This window comes from Phoxinus phoxinus, assembly GCF_949152265.1.
Source record: "Phoxinus phoxinus genome assembly, chromosome: 9".
Lineage (NCBI taxonomy): Eukaryota > Metazoa > Chordata > Actinopteri > Cypriniformes > Leuciscidae > Phoxinus > Phoxinus phoxinus.
This window is the reverse complement of record NC_136884.1, coordinates 3,448,697-3,475,113: the sequence shown is the minus strand read 5'-3', so window position 1 is coordinate 3,475,113 and position 26,417 is coordinate 3,448,697. Positions and strand designations below refer to the sequence as shown.

General features: G+C 36.3%; 1 protein-coding gene across 1 annotated transcript; it reads left to right on the top strand.

Moving 5' to 3' along the window:
- Positions 1-104: 104 nt before the first annotated feature.
- On the top strand, positions 105-24,851 carry frs2a (fibroblast growth factor receptor substrate 2a). Its single transcript, XM_079622119.1, has 7 exons — positions 105-469; positions 18,130-18,216; positions 18,786-18,877; positions 19,343-19,529; positions 19,969-20,106; positions 20,185-20,348; positions 20,770-24,851. Exons 3-7 carry the CDS (start codon positions 18,812-18,814, stop codon positions 21,730-21,732), a joined length of 1,518 nt encoding a protein of 505 aa, XP_079478245.1. The 5' UTR covers positions 105-469; positions 18,130-18,216; positions 18,786-18,811; the 3' UTR covers positions 21,733-24,851.
- Positions 24,852-26,417: the final 1,566 nt, after the last annotated feature.

Genomic DNA, 26,417 nt, shown 5'->3' with positions numbered 1-26,417 from the left:
TCTCTCTCTCTCTCTCTCTCTCTCTCTCTCTCTCTCTCTCTCTCTCTCTCTCTCTCTCTCTCTCTCTCTCTCTCTCTCTCTCTCTCTCTCTCTCTCTCTGGCCTGATGAGAGAGTGAGAGCGGAGCTGAGCTCACATTGAGTCTGCGCGAGCGCCTTCACTTTCTGCTGCTGCTCAACGAAAATATCACATTTATTTACACAGAATTCACAGTGAAAACGGTTAGACTTCAAAATCAGTATCGGAATAACATTTTCAAGCGTTTTCCTTTCGTTTTCCCAGACGTATCGGGACTACAGGACATGGATAGATGGAAAAGTTTCGCTGTTTTTTGGTGTCTGTGAGGGAGTTTGATTCGGGCGATGAGTCCCGTGAAGAGATTTTACACATTTGACTGGAAAACACTCATTTACTTCGCTTATCTACACAATTAACCACTTATTAAACTCAGCAGTGGAGATATGACCATAGTAAGTACACATTTACCTTATTTTTTCAGAAATCAAATCTGTTCTGCTGTGATTAGTTGTTAGCTGGCTACGTAATTAGCATAGTAGCTTCACAAACTATTATATAATACAAACCAGCCTAGACTTTGGGTTTTATAACATATTTTCTCCTGTTGGTTTGTTATTTTGGTGCAAAAAAAAAAGAGTTTAAAACTTTGATGTAATAAAGTATGGCATCGGGGTTAATCTAAACATTCTGATAAAGTTTACAAATATGATGTGCTACTTAGGTAAAGTTGGTTTTATATTCGCATATTCGCACATTCGCGGACTTCCGCGTTCAATAACTCGTGAACTAAACGTTGTTGCTACACAAAACACCTATCACATATAACTACACATATAACACCAGAAGCTACAACCTATTTTTCCTCAAAACGATCTTTCCTTCGCAGTGGACAAAATACATTGATCTCTATGCGCAGGCTTCTAAGAAGGGACCATCTGCAAAGTGCAAACCTGAAGGAAAGCTCGTTTTGAGGAAGAATAAAATATTGAAACAATGTTATTTGTGTAGGAACAATATTCAGCTCAAGAGATATTGAATATCTCGGTGAATATCTGAATATAAAACCAAATTTACCCAAGGTTCAGACTGGATCATGACCTTCAGTACCACATACGTGGACAGCGCCACGAACATAGTCAAGTTTTAAAAAAAAAAGTTGCCGAACAGGGTAAACATAGTTTTAGGTTTGATATTTGATGCGTATTCACCTATACTGCTTTAGTTTACTTTTGTGTATTCTACATACAGTACGCAAATATTTTTATGTAAAACTTACAGTAATTCACCAAATGGATTTTTTCATGTTCCAAAGGTTGTAGTACTTTCCTAGTGACCAGACTGACTTACTACAGGTCAAATTGTGACAATACCACCCTTACTGTACGTACAATTGACAAATATGTTGATGAAAAATTACTGTAATTCACCTAAAGTATTTTTTCGTGTTCCTAAGGGCGTAGTGCTTTCCTAATGACCTGACTGACTTACTACAGGTGAAATTTTGCCAATAACTCCCTTACTGTACATACAGTACACAAACACTCAGGCTAACCATAAGCTACATTAGCATTAAGCTAATTTAGCTTGCTAATCTGGTTAACATGCTTTTGTGTTCTCATTCTTACATTGAAGGCTCTCCTCGGCAGTTTAGTAAGACAGTGTCAACTGAGTGGCACAAGCTGCTAAACCACGTATCACGAGCCCCGAACCAGTCCGGTCGTGGGTTCGAATCCTGTGTGGCACATGCCCAGACCGCAAGAGGTACTGTGGCCTTAAGTGGTGGAAAAGTTGCTTCTTTTCCAGATATGGTGTCTATATGTGAAGGAACTCAATAAATTCCAACATGCAGCAAATGTATATAAACAATTATAATTTTGAGTTGCTTCTCACTTGAAGTATGGACCTTATGCACAAAAACACAACTTCCCAGTGGCGCAATGAGATGAGAGTCAGGCATCTGAGCCAGAGATAGTGGGTTCAAGCCCGTGTGGAACGACTTTATAAAATTGTGTGTAATGTTGTGTCATATCGATTCCTTTATTATTTAACATTGTACTAATCTTTCTTCCTCTTGGGTTAGAAATAAGTTTGTCTTGTTCATTATGTGTTCATTCTCATCTGAACTTCTGTTCATTTTGAGTTCATTTTCACCTGTACTTCTGAACCAGCTGTTTTTTCATGTATGTTCAATTTCTGCTGTTTTTACTGTTCCTGCTCTTGCTGCTGCTTCAGGGGCTTGGCCCCGTATCGCTGCTTGCAGCTATATTTCCACTTGTTCCTTAACCTGTAACCAAGAATACTAACACACACAGACACAGTTTCTTCAAGATTGGATTTGGCCAGGCTTTAACAATAAACAGGAGAGTATTCTCAAAACATCAAGATAACATGTTCTTTCTCTCACACTTTAAATCAACTGTAAAGTAAAGACTTTAACTAAGAAATGGTCTCTCAACTATAGACTTCAATGACCCCTGCTGAGACCATTGCTATCAGGGTACCCTAGAAAAGCAGATGGATGTAGTAACACCTGTTAAAGAAGTCCATATTTCATCTCTGGAAGCCGGGCTAAATGAGCAAGCACTGTTACTGCATTCCTGGCATGGGCCAGACCCTTCAGTCACACCTCAGATATCAAATACAGACATTTAAAGTATACATTAAATAACATTTTCGATAATCACACTGGTAATTTCTATAACAAAGTAAAATCTCATAAGCCTAGAGAAGTCATTCAACTCATTTGATATTTAGATTAATACCTTGATTAAAATCACTCATTAGAATCCAGAATCCACTTCTTCGGGACTTCATAACAAAAACTAAACTTGAATCATTACAATAAGGGTGTTGCTTATTTATAATGTTGAAAATATGCTTAAGCTAAAATCTTTACCGTTATTTTAATCAATGAAATAAATGTGTTGTACAAGGAACAGCAGTTCTAATACTTACTTTTATCTAAAACATTTATCAAAATGAATTGAGTAGAGTGATCACTAGGAACATACTATAACCTTTGGAACATGGAACAAGCTGAAATTACAGTATTTTTTTCATAATAATATGTATGTACTGTACTTACAGTAAGGTCGATATTGTCAATATTTAAACCGTAGTAAGTCAGTCTAATCACTAGGAAAGTACTACAACCTTTGGAATATATAAAAAAAAACATTATAGGTGAATTACAGTTTATTACATAAACATATGTAATAAACATGTAATAATGTGTATTACATAAACATATTTGATGATTGTACAGTAAGGGTGGTATTGTCAAAATGTCACCTGTAGTAAGTCAGTCGGGTCACTAGGAAAGTACTACAACCTTTGGAACATGAAAAAATACTTACAGTGAATTACAGTAATTTTTTCATAAACTTATTTGTCAATTGTACATACAGTAAGGGTGGTATTGTCACAATTTGACCTGTAGTAAGTCAGTCTGGTCACTAGGAAAGTACTACAACCTTTGAAACACGAAAAAATACTTACAGTGAATTACAGTAATTTTTTCATAAACTTATTTGTCAATTGTACGTACAGTAAGGGTGGTATTGTCACAATTTGACCTGTAGTAAGTCAGTCTGGTCACTAGGAAAGTACTACAACCTTTGAAACACGAAAAAATACTTACAGTAAATTACAGTAATTTTTTCATAAACTTATTTGTCAATTGTACATACAGTAAGGGTGGTATTGTCAAAATGTCACCTGTAGTAAGTCAGTCGGGTCACTAGGAAAGTACTACAACCTTTGGAACATGAAAAAATACTTACGGTGAATTACAGTAATTCTTTCATAAACATATTTGATAATTGTACGTACAGTAAGCGAGGTATTGTCACAATTTCACCTGTAGTAAGTCAGTCCTTTCACTAGAAAAGTACTACAACCTTTGGAATATTAAAATAAAATCACTATAGGAATTACAGTTTATTTCACAAACATATGCAATAAAAATATGTAATAATATATGTAATAATATGTTTATTACATAAACATATTTGATAATTGTACAGTAAGGGAGGTATTGTCAAAATTTCCCCTGTAGTAAGTCAGTCTGGTCCATATGAAAGCACTACAGCCTTTTGAACATGAAAAAAAACTTACTGTGAATTACTGTAATTTTTTTTAAAACATATTTGTCAACTGTACGTACAGTAAGGGAGTTTTTGTAAAAAATCTCACCTGTAGTAAGTCAGACTGGTTACTGGGAACATGCTACAACCTTCGGATAGTAAAAAATCCCTTTGGTGAATTAATGTAATTTTATTCTAAAAAGTACTTATGTAAATTATGTACAGTGAGGCAGGTTTCCTAAATACAATCATTATAATGCACTTTTTATTGTTGCTAAAGTACAATCAATAGCATTAGAACACATAATGTGAGAGATATTTGCTGGTACATCTGTAGTTTGCAAAAATGTAGTTGTCTGTTTGCACACAATGAAAAAAAAGACAACTTTTTAGACGGTCCCTATCTTGTTCACCGCACTACATTGGACATTCAGTGAGCATTCGCAAGTTTGTATGCCATTAAAACAATACTTGCCCATTTTGATCGATTGTGGAAAATGTTGTAGTTCACCATCCTTGTCCTAAAGATCATGTAGCTGCTTTTATTTTGCAAAAATATGCTTTATTGCATATGTTATTGAGACACTTTTTAAGCAAAAAAGTGTGAATGTGCGAATATAAAACCAACTTTACCTAAGTTGATGTGCTTGGTTCAAAAATGCACAATAAACATGAATTCGCTAGTAAAAGTTAAACTGGTGTGTGTGTTTATCCTGATAAGTGATGATGAACTAGCATTGTGTTAAATATAAAACAACATTGTAACTTACAAATGCATTTGATGGTCATTTTATGGCGAATAGTTTCAGGTCTGGTGGGTTGGGTTAACATTACCATCATACCCCACATACGTGGTTGTTTGATTTATAATTAATTAATTATATTAAAGTTACATTCTGTGGGTTTTCAGATTTTTAAATGAACCTATATAAACACATAATTCACAAGTTTGACTTTCAGTGGGTAATCAAGGGTATGATTATTATTAATTAATAAACCTGATAATAATCAGTGACACTGCTTATATATATATATATATATATATATATATATATATATATATATATATATATATATATATATATATATATATATATATATAAATATGACTCCCTCTATTCACACTTACTGGTATTTGCATGCTTTATCACATTTTAGCTCAAGCTATATAACATTTCTGATGTTTTTTAATGTAGTTTAAAGGTAGGGTAGGTAGGATTTATATAAAAACTTTTTACCAAATTTGATTAAACTTTCTATATATATCAATGCATAATTAAAATGTAAGTACTCTGATAAAAAGAGTATAAAAATCGAGTGACTCTAGACCGTTTAATCTTCATTAAACACAGCTCATTATTTCCATTCGGGACGAATCACAGGATTGGCTTGCGCGACTGTCACTCGACGTCGTCATGACTACCGCCGTTATTACTGGCTCTGCCCACGTGCGCGCAGTCGCGCATCCGTTTTTAGGTGGGAGTGAATGGAATTAATGAGCTGTGTTTAATGAAGATTAAACGGTCTAGAGTCACTCGATTTTTATACTCTTTTTATCAGAGTACTTACATTTTAATTATGCATTGGTATATAAAGACAGTTTAAACAAATTTGAATAAAAGTTTTTTTTAGACAATTCTGACCTACCCTACCTTTAATGTCCACAACACATTGAATACTTCTGTATACTGTTCACCATGACCGTATATGCTAAAAGACATACAGCTTGTATCTTAAATTAACATGGTGTGATTCATAACGCTCCATCAGCAGCATTGATCCTCAGAGCTCCTCAAGGGTCGTGTGTTTCCAAGAAGCTCGCTTGCAGACTTGCAATGTGTTGTTTCTGGGAAAGCAGCGGTCAGCAGTGATGCAGCAGTTATGTCCTTCACCTTTTCTATGTGATGAAATGTTGAACAGATTCAGCAGCAGGACCCTATTGCACCGGACATCACTCAGGTTGACATGCACATGCTAGTTTTTATCTGTCTGGTGGGTTATTTACAGATAGATTTGGTCCATATTGGTTTGCGTCATCATCATAGTTAATAACTCCAGATGCTCCACCAAATCACCGGCCTGGTGATGGCATGAGCTGAATGGAGGACATATTAGTTGGGCCGCATAACGATTAATCGTTTGCAGAATAAAAGTTTTTGTTTACATCATATATGTGTGTGTACTGTGTAAAATAATTATGTGTTTATAAATACACACACATGCATGTATATATTTTAAAAATATTTACATGTTTATATACATTTTTAAATTTAAATATAATTTATATTATATATAATATATAAATTATTTTTAAATTTAAATATAATTTATATTATATATAATATATAAATTGATTTTTTTCTTAAAATTATACATGCATGTTTGTGTATTTTATATATACGTAATTATTATACACAGTACACACACATATATGATGTAAACAAAAGCTTTTATTCTGCAAACGATTAGTTGCGATTAATCGTTATGCAGCCCTACATATTAGTCCCTTTTCTGATGGGTGCGGTGTATTCTAGGTCACCACACCTGGAGTCATGATTGCGCTTAAGTGAAGGACCTTTGGGTGTGACGACCAAGAACATCTCCACCCATAGGATAAAGCGTTGGCAAAAGTCTCTAACGCCGCCTCGTGCTGCTGATGGATGTCAAACAGCAGGACAGTGTAAAGACGTCAAATACACACACACGCTCCCTTAAATCTGTGTGTGTGTGTGCTGATGATGACTGTGTTTCTCCTGTTTGCCCAGTGACTCAGCAGCACTGCCTTTATGGTTTCCCGTTATTGCATTTGACGTTTTCTCTGACGCACTTTTGCGTCATGTACTCTTAGCAGCGAAAGGATGCTTTAAACTCATTAACTTTGTATTGATATTGGGTTAGGTGTCCATTCTTTTAAGCAAGCACCACTCAATAATGTTCACAAACCTCAGTGAGATTCAGCATTTAGTGTTGTGGCTCTTTTGGCATGTCTTATCTACTAATCGTTTTCATTCTCGGTTAAAGATTTGTCTTCTTCTCCGTAATGTGAAATGTTGATTTTGAGGCTGTGTTGAATTGCAGATAATGGAGCAAAAGTTCTGAAGGCCGTCCAGTTCTTTTCAGTGGCTCAGTAAAATAGCTTCGCTGCTCTTAAGAAAACACTTGGAGCGGCTCGGCAGTTTTCTTTCATTCTTCTATCATAATAACCATGTTAGAAGAATTGAGCTGAATCATCATCACCACCACAATCGTTCAATGACGCAACGGATAACCAGAACTATTCAGTGTTTAGCCTTCAGTTTGATTCAAGTTTTTGCAGAGGTGTAAAGTCCAGGGGTCAGACAGTAAAAGTCCTTCCATATGTTTATTTCTGTACTGATTTCACTAATTAGTTCTGTCTCCTGGCTGAAAAACTGCTAATTAGCAAATCCCGGTGATTGGAACAAAATACTGAGGACTTTTACTTTCTGAACCTGGACTTGTATTAAAATTGGTGCATGTGTATGAGACCTGAGATTTTGTTTAGAGTAAAAGTAAAAAAAAATGTACTTGACACAAACCATTTGTTAATGAGAATAACAACATACTAGTCTACAAATGTTTTATCTCAGAGTCAGACAACATTCACAGTCCCTATAAAGGGACTTTATTTCTTCTGTGGAAAACAAAATAGTAGCTATATTTTGAAACATCTGTGTTTTGTTTTTGTTTTTTTGTCTGTATCAATGAAAGTCAATGTGGTCCTGTGTTGTTTGGACCACAATGTTCTTCAGCATTCAATAAACCCAACGTTCAGATATACTTTATGTATTAAGCGCTTTATACAAGATTGTTTCAAAGCAGCTTCATAGTAATAAACAGGACAATAACAACAGAATAAATAATGCAAACTTCATCAAATATGTGGCCCTGGACCACAAAACCAGTCACATGACGCACAGGTGTATTTGTGGCAATAACCAACAATACATTGTATGGCTCAAAATTATCCATTTTTCTTTTATGCCAAAAATCATTAGGATATTAAGTAAATATCATGTTCCATGAAGATATTTAGTAAATGTCCTACCTTAAAGGGATAGTTCACTTTAAAATTAAAATTCTGTCATCATTTACTCACCCTCAAGTTGTTTCAAACCTGTATTAATTTATTTCTTCTGCTGAACACAAAGAAAGATATTTTGAAGAATGTCAGTAACCAAACAGTAGTCTGTACCCATTGACTTCCATAGTATTTTTTTTTCCTACTATGGAAGTCAATGGGTACAGACTACTGTTTGGTTACTGACATTCTTCAAAATATCTTTCTTTGTGTTCAGCAGAAGAAATAAATTAATACAGGTTTGAAACAACTTGAGGGTGAGTAAATGATGACAGAATTTTAATTTTAAAGTGAACTATCCCTTTAAATATACATTTTGTTTTTGTGAGCGAATGCAGCACAATCGTGAACATAAATGCACAACTTTAAAGGAGATTTTCTCAATGTTTTTTTTTTTTTGCACCCTCAGATTCCAGATATTTAAATAGTTGTATCTCGGCCAAATATTGTCCTATTCTTACAAACCATACATCAATGGAAAGATTATTTATTCGGCTTTCATATGAAACTGGTCCAGGGTCACATATGATAAATTCTGCTGTAAAACAGCTCTAAAAAGGACAGTGTCATCATTCAGCTCTAGTCAGTTCAGTGTTGAATCAGTGAAGAACAGTGCCATGTTGTAAAAATGTGTCGATTTTGTGAATTAAAAAAAAAATTATTCAGCTGTAAAGCAGATCTACAGAAAACAAGTGTTGACATTTTCTGCAGAAAAATAAGTCATACAGTTTTGGAGAGTAAATCGTTTTTTTTTTGTGTGCGAGACCACAGAGAGTGTGAGTTTTAAAGGCTCTGATATACTTCAAGCGTAATTGAAGAACGAACTGAACAAAATCTGGCCAAAAACGGAGTTCGTTTCAGGAGTTCGAAACTTCTTGCCAAAGCGAACTTTTCTGGAAAAGTTTGCTCTGGCTGGTGAACAACTACCATTGTACCACTGAAGTTGTGGCTCTGAGGCTCCGCCTTCATTGATGTGGAAATCTTCTCCAGTTAATTTCTTCTGTTCAGTCCGTCGAGGTCAGACGGCCGCGAGTAAAAACATGAATACACTGACTTGAGCTGCTTTATAGTAGAAACTGAAGTTGTAATTTCAATTGAAAGAGACACTGACACTTGTTTTTCATGTTTGCTGTAAAGTAGTAAACAATCTATTGTATAAAATGTTAGGCCTATATGTGACCCTGGACCACAAAACCAGTCACATGGGTAAATTTTTTTTGAGCTTTCCATAAATAAGCTTTCCATTGTTGTATGGTTTGTTAGGACAATATTTGGCTGAGATACAACTATTGAAAATATGGAATCTGAGGGTGCAAAAAAAATCGAAACATTGAGAAAATCACCTTTAAAGTTGTGCATTTATGTTTTATATATTTACGTTAGGAAATTTACAACATATCTTCATGGAACATGATCTTTACTTAATATCCTAATGATTTTTGGCATAGAAGGAAAATGGATAATTTTGACCCATACAATGTATTGTTGGCTATCGCCACAAATATACCCGTGCGACTCGTGACCGCGGCTCACATGATATAAATGAACGTGAAGTGACTTTACTGGAGTGCCGAATTGCAGAGCTCGTGCAAACATCCACATCACTGTGATCAGATGCTTTCTTAATAGTTTTCTGTCAATTTTCTTGTATTATTTTGTTATTGAAAGGCAAGCGCGCAGCACATATTAACATATTAATCCAAACGCCGCTCTCTACGTCGGGATGTCCTTTAACAGTATACCTCTGCTCACATATTTTGAACTTCTTTGTACCCCAAAGCGAAGAATGAAAAAAATCTTCACCGTGAGTGAGAGTTCACAGTGCCTTAACACTCGCTCCTGACCCTTGAGGCTTTACTGTCCCCATGCAGGTCAGCGGACGGCCTCTGTGTCCTCAGAAACTGAACTGACCTGTGCTTGATTTCTGTATTTCAGTGTTCAGATGGACTTTCTTTATCTTTCTCTCCCTCCCTCCCCCTTCTCTTGTCCTCTCTTGAGAAGGATCATGCAGCGAGGTCGGCCGCTCTCTTTCTGATCTTGCGCCTCCCACACGAGCTTAAGCTTGTTTGCTATGTGAAGAGCTAATAGCCACTATTTCATAGTTTCACTGGAGGCTCCTCGTTTTCATCATAGCCCTTTATTGGAGACTTTATTATAGATTTACTCCATTTACAGGATGAATCTCGCAAAAGCTTTCAAGATCATGCCTAGTTAGTCCTGTCACAATTATCTGATTATTCACTCTAACCGCAATTATTTGTGATAACCGCAGTCATTGTGCAGTTTAAATTTTAATTATGTTTTGCCAGTTACAGTACATTATATTATATTATTTAAAAAAGTAATTATACAAATATTATGAATTTTCACAGCCTTTAAGTAAATCATATGGGCATATTTTGATTATAATCAAATTATAAACTATTCCAAGTAAAAAATAACATAAGCTTACACTAAGTGATATGAACAATTAATCGCAATTATTTATAACCACGACATGCCTAGGTCATATTTCAACAATGAGAAGAAAGAAATAAGAAATTTTATTTTGCACATTTATTGTGACATTAATTTAATTTGAGTATTCTCATATTAATATTAATATGCATTTGTGAATCATAGTAAAATAAAATAACCAATTAAAAATTGGTTTAAAAATTTATTTTAGGCAAAATGTCACAATGCAACAAAAAAAAATAGTCATTACTTTCTTCAATCATGCAGAATCTTAAGTTCTTATTCCGTATATGGATTTGGTGTGAATTAATAAAGTACTGGCCTTAAAATAGGTTTATTTTTATGCACAATAAAAATTAAATAATTTTGATTTGGGGTGAATTGTGACCTGGAATTAAAGATTAACCTTACGATTAAAGAGAGAGGTTAAGTGTTAAATAAGTTTAAAATAAAAAAAATCAGGATAAAGAATACAGTAAAGCATGCACCAATTTTAATACTCAGATATTGCAAGACAAATATATAATTTCTGCCTCGTAGTAAATATGTTTCTTTCAAACCAGAGTTGGTATGAGTTAAAAAATAATCTCCTCTTTTACCTCCCCCGCTCTGACACGGTGTCTCTCGTCCTCTGTGTTTCTGGTGGGAGGTAAAGTAAACTCTGGCGCTCGTTTGATGTGTGCGAGTCGCTCAGCGTTCACCAGCTGGCCATACTGGGAGCGCTGGGTTACCAGGGTGACATAGCCATACGAGGAAGAACTCACTCACTCTCTCTCTCGTACGCCAGGAGAGCACAGTATTAGTGTACGCACTCACTGGAGAGCTCTCTACCTCCCACCCGTCCCACACACTCGTTGCAGCTGCTCTTAAACATATGGCTGATCATACTTCCAGCATAACTTTAGCTCTGTAATTAGCCGTTTAGTGAATACTCATTAAAGCTTGTCATTTCTGCATTCATAATGCAAACACTCCTCTGGAGGACTGTGACCTCAGGGAACCCAAAAATCAATCATGCTATTGCTTACTGGGGAATTGCGACATCTGTATCATGTCTCAGGATAGAAATGTCCAGTCCTCCTTCTAAATGTTGCAGATCTGATCATTTTTTTAACTGGAAAAAGTCTAAATAGATCAGATTTAGCATTTTCGGTGTTTGGTGTTGTATTTTCTTTTTATGTTGCATACATTTATTGATGCTTTTTTTAAAGGGATGAAGGCATGTCGTCCATGATCTGTCTAACTGAATGACTTCTACCAAGTGAGAGATTAATTTACAGCGAAATAGAGTAGGTTTTGATCAGACACAAACTATTTTTAACATGATTTGCTTTTTTCTTTTAAAAAATAATAATTTATGGATAATCAAGTAAACCTGTTTGCTTCAGTCCAATACTAACTATATAAAAGTTAATCTTACGTTTACTTTATAAAAGTAACTCTAACTCTATAAAAGATGGTGGATGTTTTTGCAATTATACCAAAAGGCATTTTACTTGATAAAAAAAGAAGAATGAATAAATTAGGTTGCATGCAACAGGTTTTAAACATGTTGATCATTTAGAGGCCTTTGAAATTTGCACATCAAATATAATACAGTGCAGGTGAAACTGGAAAAATTCAAATATGGTGCAAAAGTTCATTTATTTCAGTAATTCAACTTATATCAACTTCTAATATTTTATATAGACTCATTACATGCAAAGTGAGATATTTTGATGATTTTACAGCTTATGAAAACCCCAAATTTAATCATTTTTAAGAATATTGTGAAAAGGTTTCCATAAGCTGTAAGCCATAATCATCAAACTTATAACAAATAAAGGCTTGAAATATCTCACTTTGCATGTAATGAGTGAGTCTATATAATATATTAGTTCCACCTTTTAAGTTGAATTACTGAAATAAATTAACTTTTGCACCATATTCTCATTTTTCGAGCTTCACCTGTAGGTTTAAAGGCTGATATTTTTTTTTTTAGATATTCTCAATAAACAATTGAATTTTTGCTAAAACCCATGGATTGCCTCGTCTTTTCTAAAAGCCTGAGTCTCTGATCAATGGATCTGATTTATCCTCCTGTTTTTGGATTGAGAGCTAAAGCTTTTTTGGCCCGAGTCAGCATCATCTGATGCCTGTCTGGACGGTTTTGCTGTCAGAGTCATTAAAGTTAATAAATCTTTGTCCTAATGAGTGGGTGTGCCCGTGGCGCTTATTCATTGCCAGTTGGAGACGAGCTGTCTGTCATATCTATAGACCTCCCTTGGGAATAGACGCTTTAAAGCAAGCATGCATTTCTGTATCCTATTTTTCCAAACCAGAAAGCCCAAGAAACCCAACGTTAAATGGTGTTTACATTCCAGCGTGAAGGGAAGGAGTGTATCTTCAGAGTTGGGACTCTGGAGAATGTAGCTTTGTGTAAGGAGTTACTGGAGGGTCGCTGCATCGAGACGTGTTTTTTCCCAGGCTTGGAATGCCGTGTTCAAAGGTGTGGGGTTAGTTCATGCTAATCCCCCACTCATGACTTTCCACCATCATTCTCACAGCGCATGTACAGTGCACATCCCTGTACCATGCTAATGCATTCCTGTGTGGCGCTAGAAACACCAAGGTTTCACAGGTTCGATTTCCAGGGAATGCATGATCTGATCAAATACCTTGAATGCAATGCAAGTTGCTTTGGATTGAAGCGTCTGCCAAAATGCATGAATGTAAATGTAATTCAGAGTGTTTAAATTAGGCGTGCACAATTTGGAGAATATTTTTCTCTCTCGATTTTGATTTTTTTTTAAATCTCCGTCCAGATAACTAAAACTACTACTAATAAAAACATTTCTGTTAATTGAAATATGTTAGCCAAAATATAAATATTAGTGGAAAAACTTGCCTTGGCAAAAAAAAAAAAAACTAAAAAAAAAAGTGTTAAAGCACTAAAATTATTAACTGGAAATAAAACTTAAACTGAAAAAAAAAAAAAATATATATATATATATTTTAAACTAATAACAAAATTACTACAAATTAAACAAAAATTAACATGAAAACTAAATGTATAAAAAAGCTAACTCAAAATATTATAAAAATATGAATGTAATAGCTCACTTTTAAATGAAGAGTATTGAGCATTTAATAAAATAATCATTTTATTTTACAGTACAACTGTAAAATTTCAATACTAATGTATCATTTTCTTTATCATTTGCTAATATACTAATACTAATGTCTTAATTTCTTCATATATTAAAATGTTGAACCATTGAGATTTTATTTTGGAGATAAAACGCAGAGAGCCCTTAAATCTTTTCTGTTGTTGCAACAGCCGGTTTATAAGTGCTTCTCATTAAAAGTTAGGAAAGTTTGTGTGAAGCAGCATTTAATGCGAACATTCAGTGCATATACTAATTTAATAAAATCGCAGCCTTGGCCATTTACCTTTTTTTTCTCTCTTGCTGTTTAAATGGTCTCAAAACATGCTAAAAAAAACATTTAGCAACACCCTGGTAACCATTTACTTTGCAAAAGACCTATTGAATAGCACGTTTTACATGGGGTACAAGCACTTAAAACCGATAGAAAACATCTTTTCTCAGCAGAATAGCTGTTTATAGCCTCAAATGTTTCTTCTGAATGCCCTTTTATTTATTCAGCAGATATAAATAGATGCAGTTACGCTGGAATTTGCGACGCTGTCTGTGTCATGGCGTGGCACACACAATAATGCTGTATTGTGGTGCTACAGTTCAGTTACCTGTCAGGGTTGTACGTTTCAATTTATGTGATAGACCGCAAGTAACAAGCAAATTGGCAAGATGTTGAACCAAATTGCATGTGATGGCTTCAAATGGCTGTTAATACGAGCTCTAAAGTGCTAGTTAAGAGCGTCTCCTGACTCATTCTTTCCAGCGTGCTGTTTATACTATTAGGATTCTTTACGAATGCAGAATAACACTTCAGTGCTCCAGTGACCCCACACCGTTCCCAGAATGCAAATCCAGTGAGTCACAGATTGGCCGCCGTATGACAAGCCTCTGCAGAACCGGCAGAGGAGGAGTGGGTGAGCCGAAGATGAAGAGAGAGAGATAGAAAGGCATTTTTGTGTATGAAAAAAATCTACCTCTGTATCCACACCCTGTGCCCCGTGGAATGCGAACATTGTGCGGGGGAGAGACACAGTGGCTTCAGTCATCATCGCACACACACACACACACACAGCCCACGAGTGTGTGTGTGTTTGAGGGCGATGAAGTCAGAGGAGTGCAATCTTTACCCGCAGCGGTTCCCCTGTGTTTTCAGTGAAAGTGTTTGACTTGTCGTCCATCTTTCCCTGGAGGTCTCAGTGTGTAGTATGCGTGCCTCATGACCCCTCGCCTCTCACACTCAACTTGTCTGTTTTTCTTGCTCTCTTTTACAAATACTAATAATTAGGCCTGTATTTGGGGGTGGGAAATCTAATTGCGATTTTAAAATGTGATCAAAAAATAAAATAAAATAAACAGGTTTGCTGTGTTTGTTTGTAGAGCTGCACAATTTCACAAAAAAAGTGTTGTTATATATATATGAGCCAACTCTAGAAGCTTTTTTTCCCCTTGGTCGAACATTATTAAAGTTCGAGCTTATTTAGAGATATCAGCCGAATGGTTTAGTGCGGGCGCTAACGGATCCGAGGTTGTATCTGGTAAATTACCGCACTAATAATGCCCGTAATGGCACCAAACTTCTACAGTAGTTTAGGTTCTGTACTCATAAACCGAGGCATTGTAAAGTTTGTAAGTACATCAGGAGTTTATTTAAATAACACTTGCCTGATGGCTTACGCTAACCCAGACGTCGAGGTAACTTATTTGAAGAACCTATTCGTACATTTAAATTGAATGCAATGAGAGAGAAAATAAATGATCAACTCAACATTCTCCAGCTTTCTTTTGCATGATCGTCGTTGGCTGCACGCAGCAACAAACATACATCTGCAAACAACCAATTTGATCAAATACGCACCAGTCTTAGGCTTATGAGATTCGTCCAGGTAGAGCCGCGATAATGACCTCTTTAATTTGAGTCATGTGACCTCTGTGAGTTGAGATTGGCGCTGTAATATGACTCGGCGTGAGGCTGACTCATGCTCGTGGTTTAGCAGGGTATTGCAGGCTAGTCATCATGACCTCCCTCATTATGTGGGGTGATAATTGCCCAAACATGCAGTAGGAATGAGTGAATCTCGACGTGCCGCGGCTGATCCGTCTCGTACGGAGAGGCAGAGATGCTGTGCGCTCTGGTGAGTTCGTCGTAGGCGTTTGGACTTGAAATTTACAGTGAAATCAAATTGCAGTGGGTGTCATGATGATCCGTAATGCTCATTCTAATGTTGTGCAAGTTGTGCAAACATGCCTAATCACTCATGATTTGAACCCACAAGCGAATGAGATTTGACACCGTGAGCGTTTGCATTAGTTGTTCTGGTTGATGGATGTTAAACTGATGGAATGTGAGCGGTGCGTGTGTTGTGGTCACATGACCTGCACATACCTGGGCAGGTGGGACACATTCGGGCTGATGCCAGGTTTTGCCGGTGAAAGTCCCTCCACGCTACGCCCTACATACTTCACTCATTAAATATAGAAGAAAAACTGAGCGCTGCAGTGCCGACTGTTAATTTTGCATAAAGGAGGTGTGACGTATAACAAGGTGTGCAGACTCTAAAGACTGACTTTTGTAGTGTGTGTGTGTGTGTGTGTGTGTGTGTGTGTGTGGGGTGTACTAAAACCATTTTACCATGTATGATGAGTGATAATGTGAGTGAAAGAGTGATTTGTTTCCTGCAGGAAGATGAACTGTAAACTAGAGCAGAGCTTTACTGGAGCTCATGAATTATTCACGTTTCATCCTCATGAGTGGCGATAATGAACTGAGCTTTAGGTCATGCTGCAAATTCTTATTTAAAAGCATCTGTTGCCTTTTTTTTTTTTTTTTGCCTTAAAGGTTGAGCCACGACATTAACTTTAGCTATAAATGCTTGTAGTTTTGGGACGATTTTTTATCATTGATCATGTTGTCCGCTTTTTGACGGATTGCTTTTGCTTCTCTTTTGGAAGTTGATTTAAATAAAGCATCTGCTAGATGTGTGAAGTTGTCAAGTTTTTTAGGCCCTGTTTACACCTGGTGTTAAGAAATGTTTTCGTCAATCCGATCACAAGTGGACGAAACTAAATATCGGTGTAAATAGGGTCTAAAATGTTTTGAGCTTGTCCACTTTCAGAGATAGACGTAAACATATTCGACCGGATTGCTTTCACAGTGTAGAGACGCTCATGTTCAGCAAAAGACAGTGTACTCTCCGCCTACTGACTTAATGCGTAACATTATTGGAAGCGCTGAAGACCCAAGTTTGGTTTGAAGATGAGAAACGTACCGAGCACAAATGTCTCGTTCAAAAATTGCGCAAGCTTGTTTAGTCCATTAGATCGAAAGATCCTAAAAAGTCCATGTATTTAGACCCTCCCCTCGAAGAATCAGGACAGAAGTGGATGAAAGTGGACAAAAGAAATGGATTAAAACATCCGGATGTGGATTAAAACGGGACTGTTTCTTCCTTGGTCTACTTGTGATCCCATCGACCAAAACGCATAACATCAGGTGTAAACAGGGCTTTTTTTTAAGATGCCGTTGGATTTAGTCAAGCAGTTTTTAAACGCAAAGACACGTCTTAGTAAAAGCCTCCCAAGAAATGCATCTGATGAACCCCTGAACCTGAAACTAGCCTAATTATACAGTTGAGTTTCTCACATCATCCATATATCACTCATTATGTGCTGTAGCTGGAGTGCATGACCTCTTAATGACCCCTGAAACGGACTCAAATGATGTAAGTCGCAGTGTTTTTGATCACAGAAAGAGAAATCAGGGGCAACAGAAGCAGCAAGATCAAGTGCACACCACCAAAAAAACATGTGAAAATGGTATTGAAATCAAACAGCTGTTATGATCTGGGAAGTATTACTCAATGTTCATGTAAATGAAGTGTGTGCATGAATTATAAATGTGCAGGGCGGCCGGGGGACTCGAGTCAGAATCCGGTCTTTGCTTACGCTTGTTTTAAATCCTCAACACTAGGAAAAAACTGGATTTGCTTTGAAACCATTTTCACTCAGGAATTGCTAGTTCATTTCACAATTACGGTACAAAAAAAATGGCAAGCAACACAAAGCTTGCCACAAAGTAGAAAGACTGAAATAGTATTTTCTTGTAAAATCTTTATTTACAACATTTAAAAAAATGTCTTTCATTTATCCTGAACTTAGTATGCTATGCATACATCTCTGATCTTTACATATACTCATCTCTGACGACTGGGTAGGGCGTAACTGTGCGAGAGACGGGAAAGAATGGCTCTGTGCTTCATTCACCGAAAATGACAGTATATGCATGATGATAAAATGAGTTCCTAAGTTTGTTTTGTGTGTTTTTGCCTCCACAGGAAGCTGATCTCTCTCCCTCACACACGCACACGTGCTGGAAGTGCAATGTTGAGCTGTGAAGCAGAACTGTTGATGGCTGGATGTAGGTGAGCATTGGAGCGCTCTCTGCTGGACGATCACAGTTAACACACATCTACAGACATTACAGGTGAAACTTGAAAAATGTTAATATCGTGCTAAAGTAAATTTATTTCAGTAATTCAGTTTAAAATGTGAAACTAATATATTATATAGACTCACTATATGCAAAGTGAGATATTTCAAGCCTTTATTTGTTATCATTTTGATGATTATGGCTTACAAGCCATACCCAAATTCAAAATTAGAATATTGTGAAAAGGTTTTCATAAGCTATAAGCCATAATCATCAAAATTATAACAAATCAAGGCTTGAAATATCTCACTTTGCATGTAATGAGTCTATATAATATATTAGTTTCACCTTTTAAGTTGAATTAGTGAAATAAATGAACTTTTGCACCATATTCTTTTTTTTCCGAGTTTCACCTGTAAGGATGTTTTGGCTTTACCATCCTCTAAATAAACAACAGCATAGCAAACACAACATGTGTGATGTTTCTCAAATGTTTTTATTTTCTCTCTTTATCTCCCTGTACTTTTTTAATAACTGTCGCACATCTTTTCTTTTGCGCAGGGGGCCAATGGTGTGTTAAAGGCACCATGGGGAGCTGCTGTAGCTGTCCCGATAAAGAGATCATCCCTGACAATCATCACAACAAATTCAAAGTGAGCAACGAAACGGTCTGAAGGTGTCTGTGTCACACATGTACTGCGGTGAACAGAGAGTAAAGTTCTCATATTTGTTAATATACCAAATCGTAAAATGCTCTAATAAGAAAATACATCCGCTCTTTGGTTCTCAGAGGATCAGAAACTGTGCTTACTTTACCCAAGATGCCTCTTTGTGTGTGTGTCTATGGAAGTACGTGTGTTTACTGAAGCCAGATTCTTACTATGCCATATGCATTTACTTACTACCAGGCAGAAGTTCGGACGCAGTTTAGACTCAACATTTTAAAATATGAAGTAGGAAAATTAAAAATAATCCCAAAACTGTGAAATAACAGTGAAATATGGGAATTATGTAGTGACCCAAAAAAAAACTAGTTGTATTTTTATTTTATTTATTTAAACACATGACTTTTAGAAGTGTGCAGATGCTGAAAGTGGTGTGTGTGTGTGTGATTGTAGGTGATAAACGTGGATGATGACGGTAATGAGCTGGGCTCGGGCGTGATGGAGTTAACGGAGGAAGAGCTCATCCTGCACACGCGCAAACGAGAAGCCGTTAAGTGGCCCTACCTCTGCCTGCGCCGATATGGCTACGACTCCAACCTCTTCTCCTTTGAGAGCGGCCGGCGCTGCCAAACCGGTCAAGGTGAGACTCACGAGCTAACTTAGTCTCTCTCCATCAGATCTGCTTTTACTGTTCAGGTGAAACTCGAAAAATTCGAATATCGTGCAAAAGTTCATTTATTTGCATGCAAAGTCAGATATTTCAAGCCTTTATTTGTTATAATTTTGATGATTATGGATTACAGTTTATGAAAACCTTTTCGCAATATGATTTTGATTTGGGGTTTTCATAAGATGTAAGCCATAATCATCAAAATTATAACAAATAATAAAGGCTTGAAGTTGAAATATCTCACTTTGCATGTAATGAGTCTATATAATATATTAGTTTCACCCTTTAAGTTGAATTACTGAAATAAATGAACTTTTGCACCATATTCTAATTTTTCGAGTTTCACCTGTATGACAGGTATTTGTTGCTTTACTTGTGTCATTCACATTCATGCTTCACTCCTCTTCAGGGATATTCGCGTTCAAGTGTGCACGGGCCGAGGAGATCTTTAACATGCTGCAGGACATCATGCACAACAACAGCATCAGTGTTGTGGAGGAACCAGTGCTGGAGCCAGAGCTTCCAGTGACGCCACACACTCCCACCAGTAAGAACACACACACACCTCCAGCCCTCACATTCATATTGGACTCTCTTATGAACTCTTCAATCGCTCTCTCTACAGCTCCAGGTTACTCTGTCCCAACTGTAGCCAATGGAATCGGCCGTTACCCGTCATTTGGCGACGCGTCCTCGCGCCCTTCGAGTCGCCATCCTTCAGTGGGCAGCACTAGGTTACCATCAGTAGGGGAGGAATCAACACACCCACTGCTGCTCAACGATGAAACGGTACGCAGACACAGGCTAACACTTTACATTAAGGTTTCGTTTGTTGCCTGAGTATCAAATCAACATGTTAGAAGGATTTCTGAAGAATCATGTGACACTGAAGACTGGAGTAATGATGCTGAAAATTCAGCTTTGCATCACAGAAATAAATAATATTTTAAAGTATATTAAAATAGAAAACCATTATTTTAAATTGTAATAATATTTCACAATATTTAAAAAATTTCTGATTTTTTTTCATCAAATAAATGCAGCTTGATGAGCATAAGAGACTTCTATTAAAAACAGTAATGTTTCCAAACTTTTGACCGGTACTGAATGTTTTGAATGAAAAATGTATTGACGTGATTAAAGCATTTTTATAAGAAAATGTAAAACTTTTAATTCATATTTTCTCCTGATGAATGTACTCTCTATGCAGGTGCACACTTACGTCAACACGACGGGTCTACAAGAGGAACGGCGCTGTCGTAGCGGTGGCCACGCCCCTCTGGAGCTCCGGACGTCCAATCCCGAGAGCGCACTCCCAACGTCGGCCAATGAGACTGAGCCGCACGTGGTTTTGGACTCAGAGGGTGTAAAGTTTATTTTAGGCCCTACGCCTGTCCAGAGACAGATGCTGCTCAAGGAGAGCCCGCAAGATCTCAGCGAGCAGGACGCAGGAGTGGCCGGCTCTAGCACAGATAACGCCACTTCTCCTGCAAAGACAGTGAATGGCTGCACAGGCCTTGCGACGGACTGTGACACCGGTTACGATAGCGATGAGCGCAAAGAGACGCCCCACGAGCAGCAAAACGGCGTGGTCGCACCCGTCGGGTCCGGGGCGAGACGAAACAGACCTCCTGTGCCTCTTCCCGACGCCCACAACGCCAACAACTCAGCTCAACGGCGGACTGCGCTGCTCAACTACGAGAACCTGCCGGCGCTGCCGCCCGTGTGGGAGACGCGCAAACCCAACAGCGAGGCGGACGACGAGGACGATCTCAAGTCGCCCTCTCTGAACGGCTTCCATTCCCTCGATCCCCAGCACAACTACGTCAACACGGAGAACGTCACGGTGCCGCTCAGCGCACACAAACTCCACTGCTCCAGCACTCAGCCCACCGTATTCAGCTTTGACCTCCGAAGGCTCGGGGCGGGCGACCCGCTCCGGCAGCTCAACTACATTGAGGTGGAAATGGACAAAGTGTCGGACTCCAGTGGACCTCACACCCCAAAAACACCCACCACCCCCTTACCACCCACGCCCACGCGCCGGACTGAGCTGTACGCCGTCATCGACATCGAGCGCACGGCTGCCATGTCCAGCCTGCAGAAAGCACAGCCGCGGGATGACGGCACATCCAGGAAAACTCGACACAACAGCACCGACCTGCCCATGTGACCCGACCAGCACTGATCCAGCAAACCAGTCGGTTTACTCGTCACAGAATGCAGGAGTTTATCTCACCAAAACCTGTCAGGTCACATTTCACTGTGATATCTAAATAAATCAATAATTATAGTCCACATTTATCATATTCTCATACCAGCAAACCCGTCGGTTCAGTTTGTATTTTTATACAGCATATCAATTTTAACTGGTGTATGGCAATAAAAAAGAAGCTAATCCTAAAAAATTGAAATCATCACATTTAATCACATACACATAAATACACTAATGTTGTTCTCAAGGCTGCATTAATTTGATCAAAGATACAGAAAAAATTTTGACTTTTTTTTTTTTTTTACAATTTAAAATAACTTTTCTATGTGAATATATTTAAAATTGTAATTTATTACTGATTTTTTTTTTTTTTTTTGCATCATTGCTCCAGTCCTCAGTGTCACATGACCCTTCAGAAATCATTCTAATATGATGATTTGCTGCTCAAGAAACATTCCACACAAAAATATTAAGCAGCAAAAACTGTTTTCAACACTGATAAATGGTAATAATTAAGCACCAGATTATTAAAATGATTTCTGAATGATCATGTGACACTGAGTAATGATGCTGACAATTCAGGTTTGCATCACAGGAATAAATTACATTTTAAAATGTATTCAAATAGAAGATTTTGAGAATATTATTACTCTTTTCTAATAAAATGATCATTTTATAAAACTTTTTGTTTTTGCCAAAAACTGTATTAATTGAACTTTAAAGTTGTTTAAATCCAAAATTTTCAGTCATTTTATGATTTAGGATTGTTATGAAGTTGTTTAAAAATGTAACTGCTGATTCCAATTATGATATTTTTTTAGAATAATTGAAAGAGTATTAATAAGTATTATTAGAGTTGATCTCCCCCTCCTCCTCGTCACAAACCCGGGTATGAATTTATGGATGATAATGTGCTTAAAAAATGTTAAAAGGTAAATTTTCGTTATGCAAATATGAGCTTGTATTTCTTTAGATTCAGGATGAAATGTGATCTAGGTGACAGGTTTCGTGAGATTCACTCAGATTAAGTATATGAACGCAGGTCTGAAACAGGTACAGGTGAGGAAACACTAGACCTCATTCATCAATGCTGTGATGTTTTTCTCTCCAAGTGTTCGAGATATACGTCTGTTATGTGGTTACTTTATTGATGTAAGTCACTCATTTTGCACTTGAGAGCAATAAAAGATGCTCGCTACGGTATTCTAGAATCACATGGTTCACTGCAGTCACTTTAAACACTCGCTCTCACTCCACAGCCCTTCTGCTAGCGTGATCCCAAATGAGAGCGCAAGTGTGTGTGTGTGTGTGTGTGTGTGTGTGTGTTCACGTCTGTCGACCAAAGACACGCTTCACTGCCCGCCGGATAGACCTCTTTTCTTTCTCCTGGCTCTCAGTCGCTAAGAAACCCTGATATTTGAAGTGTTTAGGGCTACAGGTGCTTTAAAAGGCTTTTCAGGTGTAGAATATTCACATTTAATTATATTAGTGATTATGTTGGTAATGGACAATTTTACCTTATTTTAATTATTATTGGACAATATTGGAAGCAGATCAAATCTTGACTTATTTTTATCCCTCAACTTAAAACATGTTAAAATAAAATCAGGGCATATTTTGGGCTTAAAAAACTTTTAAAAATGTTTCTTAAAATAATAATAATTTAAATATTTACCCATGGCAGGTTTTTTATTTATTATTATTCTTTCAATTATTGTCCGATATAAGAATCCGATAAAACACTCTAAAAATTGCTGGGTTGTTTTAACCCAATTTTGGGTCAAATATGGACAAACCCAAACGTTGGATTAAAAATGCATTATAAAAATTTAACTCAATGGCTGGGTTTGTCCATAATTTGACCCAAAATTGGGTTAAAACAACCCAGCATCTTTTTAGAGTGAATCATGGCTTATTTGTATCCCAACTTAAAAATAATTTATTAAATATTTTCCTGACAGGTTACAAATATATGTATTTTTTCCAATAATTGGCCAATATTATAAGCAGATCAAATTAGGGCTTATTTTTTTCTTTAAAAATGTTTTAATAATAATAATTTTAATATTCTCCTATGACAGGTCACAGTTATTTTTTATTTCAATAATTGGCCAAAACTGGAAACCGATAAAATCAGGGCTTATTTTCCCTTGAACTTAAACAGGTTTCTTAAATAAAGAAATAATCATTTAAATATTTTTCCTGACAGGTTACACTTTTTTTTTTTTTTTTTTTTTTTTTTTTTTTTTTTTCTCAATATTGGAAGTATATACAGCCTATGGCGTTACACACATTACAATATAAAATTTTACACAAAATAGCAAAATATTAAGATAATTTTTTATATCACACAAAAAACTAGATTCATAACATAAAAACAGCAATCAGAGAAATGAATCAGTGCATCCCTATATCAAACACTTGAATGTATTGATGACTATAGGCCTGATTTGTTGAGTGTTGTCGCTCGTAAACACACTTCGGTGGGTCTCGCTGCTTCAGAAGGACCTGGAGGATTGTGCGGTGCTGCACATGTGATTGTATCGCTCGTCTGAACGCACTCGAATGTTCTTAAGGGTTTCCAGACAAAAGACAAATCTGTTTACGGACTGCTCTAGACATCCAGCTTATGTAAAGCTTCTATTGTAAAGTTTATTGCATTATTATCATGTTATTTTCTACCTTTTTGAGAGAGTGTGCAAATATAGGAACGTTCACATGTAAAAAAAAAAAAAAGAAAAGAAAAAATGACTTCAGTAGTTTTAGCAACAAATGAGTGCTAATGAAATAACTGTATAAATCAAGATCATTTGCCAAATCTGAGGAACTGAATGATTGTCGGGATCTTTCAGGAATGATGCATTGTGTGTGTGTGTGTGCGTGCGTGTGTGTGAGAGAGGTTACATTCCTATGCGAGTATTTCACAATTACGGACGTTGTACTGAAACTAGTTTTGATATTTGCATTTGATATATTGGATATTGATATCAGTTTAGTTTTTTTTTTTTATTACTTAACTTAGTTACTTTAAAATGACAACTATTACTTTGCCATCAGTGCCAACTCTATTTTTGTAGCATGGCAAAAAAATCATTAAAAAAAACAAAATGAAACTCTGAGTGTCTCAATCGGTTTAATCTCAAAAACTGAAAATCAAGAAGATGTGCATCGGAACAACTTCCAATTGAATGCTTTTTGGCAACAGAATTGTCTGATTTCTATTTATGAAAACATCAATATGAAGACGCCATCTCTTTTTTTTCTTGGATGGAGTTTATATTTGCACATTTTGTTACAGATGCATTGAATTTCCAAGCTAATGTAATACCATGCTTTTTTTGTTCTTGCAGTGTGACAAGCATATTTCATTCCATGTCAGCAGAAACCCAATTACACACAGCTCATGAAACCAGTTTGATCATAGGAGATCTGTACTGGAGTCTAATAAATGAGGTATTGGGGACAATCGTCTTGTGTAGACTGAGCCAAAATGACAAAAACAGCAAGCAAAAGCCAATAACCTCGTGATTAAGAGTTCTGGCAGAAGCTGTGGACAGTTCCAGCACTGACCGCCAGATGGCACTATAACACAGTTATACATGGTGATAGAATATGGTGCAAAAGTTCATTTATTTCAGTAATTCAACTTAAAAGGTGAAACTAATATATTATATAGACTCATTACATGCAAAGTGAGATATTTCAAGCCTTTATTTGTTAGAATTTTGATGATTATGGCTTATAGCTTATGAAAACCCCAAATTCAAAATTAGAATATAAAGGTTTTCATAAGCTGTAAGCCATAATCATCAAAATTATAAGAAATAAAGGCTTGAAAAATCTCACTTTGCATGTAATGAGTCTATATAAAATATTAGTTTCACCTTTTAAGTTGAATTACTGAAATAAATGAACTTTTGCACCATTCAAATTTTCGGGTTTCACCTGTAAAACACTTGCTCAAGTTTATCATTGTGTCTGTTTTACAATAATGTATTATTTATGAATATATATATATGATTATTAATAATAATAACTAAAAGTAAGATTATAAGTGTTATCAAGCACTGGAGATTTTGGTTTATTGTGATTTTCTTAGTGAAGAAAACATCCCAAATACATATTTAAGTGTTTATTTTATTACACTTGATGTATTTGCATCTGTAGGTTGTAGTTAAACACACATATTTTTAAAGCGGTAAGTTTGAGTCCGAAAATGTTTACATACACTAAAGTTTACAGTTTTATTCCAATCTACATTCTGAAGGATTTTACAAAGGCTTTAAATATATAAAAATCTATATATATATATATATAATTTGCCTGATTTAGCATTTTATTCCAAACATTGTGATTTTTTTCCAGTATTTTCTTAATGGCGTAATAAAAAGAGATATCTAAAAAATCTGTCAACAAAATTTTACAAAAATTTGAAACTTGGTTAAACGTGTTCTGGAAATTATATGCAAATTACTGCATGATTAATTAGATGCCTTATTTACAAATTGAAACATAACATTTCAGAAAACTTGTAATGCAAAACAATTGTCTTAATGTGATTAAACAACCGGTAGGTATGGTGATATCTATTAAAAATTGTTTTCACATGTGAAGCCCTAATTATTAAAATAATCGTTAACACT

What these genes read in the sequence shown, in the direction of transcription:
- frs2a (XM_079622119.1), top strand. Translation starts at nt 18,812, where the DNA reads ATGGGGAGCTGCTGTAGCTGTCCCGATAAAGAGATCATCCCTGACAAT. An exon ending in GCGCTGCCAAACCGGTCAAG is followed by an intron (nt 19,530 to 19,968) that starts GTGAGACTCACG and finishes ACTCCTCTTCAG; the next exon opens with GGATATTCGCGTTCAAGTGT. An exon ending in GACGCCACACACTCCCACCA is followed by an intron (nt 20,107 to 20,184) that starts GTAAGAACACAC and finishes CTCTCTCTACAG; the next exon opens with CTCCAGGTTACTCTGTCCCA.